We start from the raw sequence: 12,023 nt of genomic DNA, 5'->3' as shown, positions 1-12,023 counted from the left end.
ACTGTTTGTTTAGATGTAATTGAAGCTGTGGTTGGAAATTTTAAAGCTTCTGTTTTAGCTCCGTCAACTAAATGTAGTGATTTTAAAGAGACACTGAACCCAAATTGTATCTTTCGTGATTCAGATAGAGCAGGCAATTTTAAGCAACTTTCTAATTTTCTCCAATTATCAATTTTTCTTCGTTCTCTTGTTATCTTTATTTATAAAAGCAGGAATGTAAGCGTCAGAGCCGGCCCATTTTTGGTTCAGCACCCTGGAGAGTGCTTGCTGATTTAGGCACCAATCAGCAAACACTACCCAGTTGCTGAACCAAAGATGGGCTGGCTCATAAGCTTACATTCCTGCTTTTTCAAATAAAGATAACAAGAGAATGAAGACAAATTGATAATAGGAGAAAATTAGAAAGTTCCTTAAAATTTCTGCTCTATCTGAATCATAAAAGATCAAATTTGGGTTTAGTGTCCCTTTAATGTTACATGTAGCAGAAGAGGTGTCAATACATTTCCCACATCCTAACTTACTTTTATATTCTGCTGAATTCAATTTTTTCAATGTTGTGTTAATTCATTTTATAACAACGCCACAAAGGTATTGGTACAGCTGCCAGCTTTTGGTTTTAAATGAATAGGGCACAAAACAGCATTATTTAAATAATGCTCATAATCTATGAAACTATATTATTAAATAAACTACAGAGCAATAAATCTGATCTGAGGTGTGAAGTAGGCATGTGACTGGCAAGGACTAAAGTGCTGCAAGTTTGATCTGAGATCTGTAGTAGTCATATAGTTGGCAAGGGCAACAGGACCACAAGTCTGATCTTAGGTCTGAAGTGGGAATATCACTGGCAAGGGCTATAGGGCCACAAGTCTGATCTTAGGTCTGAAGTGGGAATACCACTGGCAAGGGCAACAGGACCACAAGTCTGATCTTAGGTCTGAAGTGGGAATATCACTGGCAAGGGCTATAGGGCCACAAGTCTGATCTTAGGTCTGAAGTGGGAATACCACTGGCAAGGGCAACAGGACCACAAGTCTGATCTTAGGTCTGAAGTGGGAATAACACTGACAAGGGCAACAGGACCACAAGTCTGATCTTAGGTCTGAAGTGGGAATATCACTGGCAAGGGCAACAGGACCACAAGTCTGATCTTAGGTCTGAAGTGGGAATAACACTGACAAGGGCAATAGGACCACAAGTCTGATCTTACGTCTGAAGTGGGAATATCACTGGCAAGGGCTATAGGGCCACAAGTCTGATCTTAGGTCTGAAGTGGGAATATCACTGGCAAGGGCTATAGGGCCACAAGTCTGATCTTAGGTCTAAAGTGGGAATAACACTGACAAGGGCTATAGGACCACAAGTCTGATCTTAGGTCTGAAGTTGGAATATCACTGGCAAGGACTATAGGGCCACAAGTCTGATTTTAGGTCTGAAGTGGGAATATCACTGACAAGGGCCATAGGGACACAAGTCTGATTTTAGGTCTGAAGTGGTAATATCACTGGCAAGGGCTATAGGGCCACAAGTCTGATCTTAGGTCTGAAGTGGGAATATCACTGGCAAGGGCTATAGGGCCACAAGTCTGATTTTAGGTCTGAAGTGGTAATATCACTGGCAAGGGCTATAGGGCCACAAGTCTGATCTTAGGTCTGAAGTGGGAATATCACTGACACAGGCTATAGGGCAACAAGTCTAATCTTAGGTCTGAAGTGGGAATATCACTGGCAAGGGCTATAGGGCCACAAGTCTGATCTTAGGTCTGAAGAGGGTATATCACTGGCAAGGGCTATAGGGCCATAAGTCTGATCTTAGGTCTGAAGTGAGAATATCACTGACACGGGCTATAGGACCACAAGTCTGATCTTAGGTCTGAAGTGGGAATATCACTGGCAAGGGCTATAGGGCCACAAGTCTGATCTTAGGTCTGAAGAGGGTATATCACTGGCAAGGACTATAGGGCAACAAGTCTAATCTTAGGTCTGAAGTGGGAATATCACTGGCAAGGGCTATAGGGCCACAAGTCTGATCTTAGGTCTGAAGAGGGTATATCACTGGCAAGGACTATAGGGCCATAAGTCTGATTTTAGGTCTGAAGTGAGAATATCACTGGCAAGGGCTATAGGACCACAAGTCTGATTTTAGGTCTGAAGTGGGAATATCACTGGCAAGGACTATAGGGCCACAAGTCTGATTTTAGGTCTGAAGTGGGAATATCACTGGCAAGGGCTATAGGACCACAAGTCTGATTTTAGGTCTGAAGTGGGTATATCACTGGCAAGGGCTATAGGGCCACAAGTCTGATTTTAGGTCTGAAGTGGGAATATCACTGGCAAGGGCTATATGACCACAAGTCTGATTTTAGGTCTGAAGTGTGAATATCACTGACAAGGGTTATAGGGCCACAAGTCTGATCTTAGATCTGAAGTGGGAATATCACTGGCAAGGGCTATAGGACCACAAGTCTGATCTTAGGTCTGAAGTGGGAATATCACTGGCAAGGGCTATAGGACCACAAGTCTGATCTTAGATCTGAAGTGGGAATATCACTGGCAAGGGCTATAGGACCACAAGTCTGATCTTAGGTCTGAAGTGGGAATATCACTGGCAAGGGTTATAGGGCCACAAGTCTGATCTTAGGTCTGAAGTGGGAATATCACTGGCAAGGGCTATAGGGCCACAAGTCTGATCTTAGGTCTGAAGTGGGAATATCACTGGCAAGGGCTATAGGGCCACAAGTCTGATCTTAGGTCTGAAGTGGGAATATCACTGGCAAGGGCAACATGGCCACTGATCTGGTCTAAGGTCTGAAATTGGTATATAATTGACAAGGGCTACAGGGTCACAAGTCTGATATTAGGTTTGAAGGGGGCATATGAATTGTAAGGGCTAAAGAGACACTGGAAAGGGCTACAGAACCACTGGTATGGTCTAAGGGCAACATGGCCACTGATCTAATTAGAAGACTTAAAAGGGCATATAACTGGCAAGAGCTACAGGGGCATTGGTCTGATCAGAGGTCTTAAGAGGGCATATGATTGGCAAGAGCTACAGGTCCACTGGTCTTATCTAAGGCCTATAGTAGGCATATAACTGACATGGGCTACATGGCCACTAGTCTGACCTGGGGTCTTAAACAGTTGCCATTTTTACATTAATCATACAGCTCATCATTTGATCAAAATAGACGCTGCTCTGCAGTTTTTTTTTTTACCAATCTGTTTTATTTTTCTAAACAGTGTACAGTGAAATAATTATACCAGTAAAGTGATATAGGGGCAAGTTACCCAACATTTGGAAGAGAATATGCAACTCTAATACACAGTTTGGTTTAGTAAAAGGCATCATACAAGATCAGGTGTCCTCATAACAGTGTATTAGAGATTAACATGTTTATTTGCATGAGAACGTGTGCCAATACCCCATGACTTACTGTGTGTGTTTTCTGTTTTCTAGCCTACTGCTTTATCTCTGGACAGTTCAGATAGAGCATATGATTTTAAACAACTTTACAGTTTACTTCTATTATCTAATTTGTTCTCTTGGTATTCATATTTGAAAATTATACCTAGGTAGGCTCAGGAGTTGCTGATTGGTGGCAGCACATATATGCCTCACGTTATTGACTCACTAATGTGTATAGCTTGCTCTCAGTAGTGCATTGCTGCTCTTTCAACAAAGGAAACCAAGAGAATGAAAGAAATTAGATAATAGAAGTGAATTAGAAAGTAGTTTAAAATTGTATTATCTACATCATTAAAGAACTAACTTGGGTTTCATGTCCCTTTAAAAACACCTTCAGCAATTGTAGAAGAGTGACCAAAAAGCAAATCCTAGTGTGTGTTCATCTAGCTCCCAGTAGTACATTGCTGCTTTCTATCTAAATCATGAAAGACAAATGTTGGGTTTCACTTCCCTTTAAGCGAAATGATATAAAAAAATTATGTTATTGTTAATACTACTAGAAAAGACAGTTGAGCGACTCTGGCATATGAAAAATTAAAAAGGGTAATATAAATGGATAAAAATCACAATAAACAAATCATGATAGTATTTTTAAAGAGTTAGAGTAAACAATTTGCAAATTATAAATGACTAATGGCATATTAATACATTTTTCAATCCCAATAAACATATAAAACACATTGTTTGATTTTGTTTTTTTAAGGTTTTGCCCCTAATAATTTTGGACAATATATTGGTATACCAAGTTTTGTGATTAGAATGGATATCGCGACCGTGCTAAATAGCGCTTATATTGCAAGTTGAAAGTTATGGATTGCGAAAGCCCAAATAGCATTAGAAGGATTAGCACCTGAAGTAAATTGTAAGGCAGGGGTGATCAAAGTATTTTGTTATCAATATCAACTCAGACCCTAAGTGACTATTGATCCTGATTGTTATTTTAATGGTTTTATTCATTTTAAATAAATATTTGTGAATTTATATCATGTGTTCCTGTATGAGATGTGGCTTTACCGGATAGCCTATATCAGGTGTGCGCATCATATGGCACATGTTTATAGCTCCAGAAAGTGTGAGTACTTGTCAATACGTTATTAAGTTGTGTTACATAAACAGTATTATGCTATGCGTGTCCTTGTTAGTTACACCCGAAAAAAGGAGCCATCTAAATGTGAGAGCTGAACCAGAAGGTCTTTAATCTCAGGACAGCCCATTACTTGTGCTTAAAGGGACAGTCTAGTTAAAATTAAACTTTCATGATTCAGACAGGGCATGCAATTTTAAACAATTTTCCAGTTCACTTTTATCATCAAATTTGCTTTGTTCTCTTGATATTCTTAGTTGAAAGCTAAATCTAATTTCTAAGCCCTTGAAGGCCGCCTCTTAACTGACTGCATTTGATAGCTTTTCACAGCTAGAGGGCGTCAATTTATGTGTGTCATATCGATAACATTGTTCTCACGCCTGCGGCGTTATTTATGAATCAGCACTGATTGGCTAAAATGCAAGTCTGTCAAAAGAACTGAAATAAGGGGGCAGTCTGCAGAGGCTTAGATACAAGGTAATCACAGAGGTAAACAGTGTATTAACATACAATTTTTGGTTATGCAAAACTGGGAAAAGGGTCATAAAAAGAATTATCTATCTTTTTCAACAATAACAATTCTGGAGTAAACTGTCCCTTTAAGATAGCTCAAGTCTGTGTGAGTACACATTTGGCATTACTAAATATTATTCACAATATAAATACTGTATTACACTATATGTTTTTTTGAGATCACTTGTTATTTAATCTATACAAGTGGAAAAGTTGAATCAATATTCTTTTTAATCTCATTTATTTACTGTTACTGCAAAAGAATTGTGATTTTTTTTCTTAATTTATTATTTATTACAAAGATACTGATGTAAAGGTATAGTCTAGTTAAACTATAATTATTCAGACAGAACATGTAATTTGAAGCAACTTTCTAATTTACTCCTTTTATCAATTTTTCTTTGTTCTCTTGATATCTTTATTTGAAAAAGCAAGAATGTAAGCGTAGGAGCCAGCCCATTTTTGGTTCAGCACCTGGGTAGCTGATGTATGACCAATCAGGTGGCTACATTTAGACACCAATCAGCAAGCACTACCCAGGTGCTGAGCCAAAAATGGGCTGGCTCCTAATCTTACATTCCTGCATTTTCAAATAAAGATACAAAGAGAACGAAGAAAAATTAATAATAGGACTAAATTAGAAAGTTTCTTAAAATTGCATGCTCTGTCTGAATCCTGAAAGTTTCATTTTGACTAGACCATACCTTTATGACCAAGAAAAACATGCTAAATTATTTTTAAAAAAGTCAACATAAACATTTAGAATATTTTTACTCATAAAGCATTTTAAACTAAACACAAATGAACTTACCCTTTGGTAATTTCCACTATTGAAATAATAATCTCGCGAAGGCATGCCAAGAGTCGGTTGATCAATCTAAACAAAGCACATGATTTTATTAACAGAACGGCACTGAGGAAATGCCAACAAGTTGATAAGTGTGTGAACTTGGGCATATCATTTTCTTTCTCCCTTTTTTTTTTTTTTTTTTTTTAAATTGCTGAACATTACTTTAAAATGAGGTGACGAAAAGTAATATAAAAATAAACATTTGTCCACTAAAACCAAATCATTTGTATCTCCTGAATAATTATTATATGATACACTGTAATATTAGTTTAATAAGAAATAATATACTCAGTCTCTGTTCTCATTTTTCTACTTATTGGTTACTATATAGGAAGAATTTTGTCATAGAGAGATAGAGATAGGTAAAACGTATATTAATATAGCCGTGTTGATTATTCAAAACTGGGGAATATGTAATAAAGGGATTATCTATATTTTTGAACAATAAAAAATATTAAGTAGTCTTTCCCTTTAAAAAAGAAAATTTCTGAGCTAACTAAAATGACTTTTTCTTGCTATGCTAGTAGCACTCTGCACCTCTCCACCAATTTACCCATCCATCCATTTTTTTGTAAAATATCTTTTCAATTGAAGAAATGTATATTATAAATCTAAGTAAAATATTTGGATCAATTTTTTAAAAAATTTGATACAACTTATTATAATTGCTTAAACTGTCATGGTTCAAACAGAGCATACATTTACATTTAATATAAACTTAAATTAGTTTGCTTCGGATACTTGATTAAAAAGCATACCTAGGTAAGCACTACTGGGAGCTATCTCCTGATTGGTGGGTGCACATATACAATATGTCATTGGCTGACTAGATTTGTTTAGTGTTTAGATCCCAGTAGTGCATTGCTGCTCTGGTTTTAACAATGTGTTTAACCCTTTTGCCGGGGGTTAAACCCATAATTAAAGGGTTATGAAACTCCAAATGTTTCATGATTCAGATAGCGCATGCAATTTTAAACAAATTTCTAATTTACTTCTTTTGTCTTTGTTCTATTGGTATCCTTTGTTGAAAAGCAGGGGCGTTAGCTCAGGAGTGTGCATGTGTCTGGAAGACTATATGACAGCAGTTTTGCAAGAATGGTATTCATTTGCAAGAGCACTAGATAGGATCTCTATTTTGTGCTATATAGTGCTCCAGACGCCTACCTAGGTATCTTTTCAACAAAGAATACCATAGGAATGAAGCAACTTTAATAATGTAAGTTAATTGGAAACTTTTTTAAAAGATTGTATGCTCTGTCTGCATCACAAATGAGAATTTTTTGGTTTCATATCACTTTAAATGCAAGCAACAGTGCAACACATTACAGCATTTTCTTTTTGCACTGCTATGTCCCTTTAAGGCATTATATATATATATATATATATATATATATATATATATATATATATATATATATATATATATATATATATATATATATATATATATATATATATATATATATAAACTAAAACATTTTTTTTTACATACATATATGATGTGCTTGCTGGACTCCTGATCATCGTTCCATACAAACATATCCACCAGAACTCTTTTGTTAAATCTGTAGTTCAAAAGTGACAGCTTCTCCTCCAAACTCCAATAGGGCTCTGTTAAAATGAAAACAATGGGTCATTTTGAAGGAATTTTAATTAGTTACCTGTGGGAATGTATCTCTAATGTATTTCGGGCTCAGTAAAACATTTTAAGTGCTCAGTTTAGGCAAATTCATTGTGACTGAAACCAAACAAATGAGCAGAAACCATACTGTATAAACACTACACGACATATTATAATGAGATTTGACAGCTCTCCTGTGTTTAGAAACTGGAAATTAGTGGGGCAGCGTATAATGGCATTTAGCAATCTCTTACACACTTTATTTGTGAAAGCCTCAGTAGAGATGCAGTTTGATTACTTTGGTTTCAACCTTTCAAGGATGTTGTTTGTATGGTATTGTTATTAGTAAGCAAAAACTGGAAGGGTCTCGGCAGAAGTGTTACCTTTGGTGACGTTCCAATCTGTAGAAGCAACTGGCCAATCTCCAATCGTGGCTAAAAGTTCTATTAGAGGTAATGCATCTCTCTGTTCAATCAAGCCTAGAAGTAAAATTGTATCTAGTAAGTTTATGTTAAATAGAAGCAAGTATATGTATTAATTAAGTGAACATTGTTTAATATATATATATATATATATATATATATATATATATATATATATATATATATATATATATATATATATATATATATATATATATATATATATATATATATATATATAAAAGCAAAGCAGAGAGACGTCACTCACTGGTCCAAGGAAGCTTTAATGTGTGGTGAATATTCAGGGACACTCTCAGAACAGGTGAGACTGCATTATTACTGGACTGTATATATTCATATATATATATATATATTCATTGTTTCTACAGTGTTTTAAAGGACAATAAAATTTAACATTGAGGTGTACATGAATGTGTTTCAATTCTGGCGATTTGGTGACTTTAATATACCAATTTATAGTCCAAGTGCTCCTGGTATTTCTATGCTTTTCAAGCTTACTTCTTTGTCTCTCATTTTACAAACTCACAATTCCCTCTTTTTGATCATCATATCTTAACTTGTAGCATCACTACACCTACAGCACCCCACCTAACCCCTCAAAAAGACTTAATAGAGACCCAACTACTACTTGCCAACTCTTTAAAGGACCATTATAGTAAAACAATTACATTCTCTAATTTGAATTTTTTAAAGTGTGTAATTTTAACGCTAGTGACCCTGACCCTCTACTTTGCATGCGTAAAACACATAGTTAAAGTACTGCTCAGGACCCATAGAGTCCACAATATCCAGAGTATATATTGCCCTGCTTATTGACTCCACACTAACATCTGCCCTTGAGAAAATAGCCCTTCCTACTATAGTTCACACCAGTGGCGGCTAGTGGGTTATTCAAGTGGGGGTTCACAATACATAAATTGTGAAAATTTACATTTAAGATTACCAGGAAAGTGAACCAGAACTATGCAAGTTTAATTTCTCCTGCAGGTTTATGAGGGAGGATAAGCTCTGGGAACACAGATTCAGGCTCAATTAGAACCTTGTCTAACCATAAAGTCAGCTGCTCTGCTTCAGTGAGGGGCAAGGCCCTGCAGGAAAAGGCACATTGCCTCCCTATGCTGCCCTAACCTGCTCCAACTGGTTAGCATCCTCATCTTTGTCTGCAATCCCAAACAGAATGATTTAGCAGTCAGGGGCCACCACAGTAGTTTATATATCTCATATATATATATATATATATATATATATATATATATATATATATATATATATATATATATATATATATATATATATATATATATATATATATATATATATATAATTTCCAGGATAATTTTGCACTCCCAGTATTCAACTCAATCATGCATCAGCCAGGGTGCAAAGTCAAACATAATGCAGTTTTCCAGGAAGAGACTGTACTCACTGGGCTTGTAAAAAGTAACTTACTAGACCAAAGCTTAAAATAGGGAATAGATTATGCTCTATTCCCTAATTTAAGCTTTTGTCAAATAAAAGTTATTTTTTATACAAGCCCAGTGAGTGCAGTCTCTTCCTGGAAAACACACACACATATTATATATATATATATATATATATATATATATATATATATATATATATATATATATATATATATATATATATATATATATATATATATATATATATATATATACACAGTATATATATATATATATATATATATACACACACACACATACAAACTTAGTGCAGTGAAGGTGTTAAATACACAGCCAGGGATATACACACAATAATACATTAATATACAAGCAAACAGACATATATACCTATACATAATTAGCCCCCCACCCATCATAGAGCTTGATAGACATGCAGAGAAAGTAAGGAGAAAGAGAACTGGCAAAGGAGAAAAAATGAGAGGGAAACAATCTATAGGGGTCTTGAAAACATTCTGAGAAGCCAATACAGTACTTATTCTGCTTTCCCCAGTTGTGTGATTAAAAAGAGTGTCACAGAAGCAGCACTCATTGGTGAGAAGTTATTAAATTACTTTAAGAGAAATAGAAGTAATAACCCCCACCTAGAAGCATGGTTCTGGCATTGTGATTTATTAAATTCTTACACTTTGCTTTTACAGCCCTTTGAAGATTTTTTTTTTTTGTGTGTTTAATACATTGCATCTGCATACCACTGCATGTAATTGTGTTTTGCACCTTAATTGTAAATGTTACCTTTTCCAGAGAAGGCCTCACTATAGCCCAGATCTGTGGTGGCCCCTGACTGCTAAATATTTCTGTTTGGGAGTGCAGATTTCAGACGATTCTGCTTATCAACATGACAAGCATTGTTCAGCATTTAGACAGCAGCTTACTCACAGCAAGCACCGGAGCTTCTCTTCTCTTTTACTGCATTCCAGGAATACCATTCAGTAGTGTTATAGTTCTTATCAGCAGCTTACTTTCCTAAGTCGCCTCTACACCACTAACCACTGAACGGTATTCCTGGAATGTAGTAAAGGAGAAGAGAAGCTCCGGTGCTTGCTGTGATTTAGTTGCTGTCTAAATGCTGAATAATGCTTGTCATGTTGATAAGCAGAATTCAGCACATGGGAAAACAACTACATCACAAAAGCACATCGGCTACAGAAACCAGGACAAATACACAGTCATCAATAAAGACAACAATGCTGTGCAATACTAGTCACTTACCCTAGGCATTCTGATCAGGGCACTTGTAGTCTCCTCTCCAGCGTCATCACGTGACTGTGAGTGATGACGCTCTCGGCTCTTCTCCTGTGTCACTGGCTGCTGCCTGGGCTCGCTCTTAACACCTCCCACCCCTCGCACAGGCTGAAGTGTGCGATCAGCCAACTATGGGGATGAGGAGGCTGGGAGCTGCGCAGCAGCCAAATTTAGCATGCGCACAGACACAGTGCCATAGATTAGCTATCGCACGTGCGGTTAGGGATTATTACAGAGTAGTACTTTTAGTAATACACAGTACACAGACAGTATGTACAGGCATAAATAATAAAAATTTATTTTGAACATTATTGAAAAAAATGTTTGTTGTGTTTTGTTTTCTGGGGGTCAAAAAAAAATATATTTTTTTTCAATAAAAATTATATTTTTTTTCTGTTCTTTTTTTCTTTCTTCTGGGCTGCTGAGGGGGCACGTGCGAGTGTGCTCAAATGGAGGAGCCTCCACTGCACTCTACACAAGTAGCTCCAACCATGGAATACAAAGCTGACACGCGACTTACAAACATTTTCCTAAATTACAGAATACAACAGTTGGAGATCTTGCAGGTCAACAGACATTTTGCATTATACGTTTGTGCTATGGTCTTACTCCTTTGCCCTCACTCTCTCTAAGCAAAACACTCAAATCATCTCTTTTCTCTAATCCTAAGCGTTTTATTTCCATATTAATATGCTCCTGTCCCCACCCTCTCCTCCCATTACCACCTCTCTCAGCACGAAAGCAAGAAAAAAAATGCCATGAAATATCTCGTTCACAAATAACCAAGTTTAGCCTGCCCAGAAACATAGCTCATTTGAGCCTGTTACAGAGGATGAGGTGTATGCCCTTATACCATCCTCCAGTCTTACTATCTGTCCCCTTAATCCTATTCCCCCACATTTGCTACCCTTCCTTTCTCCTACTCTTACTCTCACACACATTTTCAACCTCTCCTATAACACTAGCACATATATTAACTAATAAGCTGAGAATCTAATATAAATGTATTATTAATGACAAAATGTATTAATGATGGTGATAACAATTTATTATTGACAGTTTAATGGCATATTTTATTTTTTTGCCCACAAAACATTTGAGGCGTTGCCCCTACTGCCCTTATGGAGGAGGCTCCACTGCCTTTATTTAAAAAATGTATTGGTTAAATTAAATTACGGCAACAGCTATTAAAAATATTGGGGAACCGATAATAATTGATATCTCAAGAACAAATAATATACTCTGTGACAAGTAATGGATAATTTACATGGTACACAATGGGTATACAAATGTATAATATGATGAAATATTGATAAAATAT

General features: G+C 36.3%; 1 protein-coding gene across 1 annotated transcript in view; it reads right to left on the bottom strand.

The window, feature by feature from the left end:
• MMEL1 (membrane metalloendopeptidase like 1) overlaps nucleotides 1–12,023 on the bottom strand; it is a 300,136-nt gene that overhangs the window by 198,571 nt on the left and 89,542 nt on the right. The window contains exons 6-8 of the mRNA XM_053690343.1: nucleotides 7,917–8,012; nucleotides 7,405–7,523; nucleotides 5,874–5,939 (exon numbers count right to left, since the gene is read on the bottom strand). Coding sequence (XP_053546318.1) covers nucleotides 5,874–5,939; nucleotides 7,405–7,523; nucleotides 7,917–8,012 — 281 coding nt within the window. The remainder of the gene's footprint in view (nucleotides 1–5,873; nucleotides 5,940–7,404; nucleotides 7,524–7,916; nucleotides 8,013–12,023) is intronic.

The sequence above is a fragment of the Bombina bombina genome, chromosome 8, assembly GCF_027579735.1.
Source record: "Bombina bombina isolate aBomBom1 chromosome 8, aBomBom1.pri, whole genome shotgun sequence".
Taxonomy (NCBI): Eukaryota; Metazoa; Chordata; class Amphibia; order Anura; family Bombinatoridae; genus Bombina; species Bombina bombina.
Note: the sequence above shows the minus strand (reverse complement) of the source record. Positions and strands in the feature narration are given on the sequence as shown.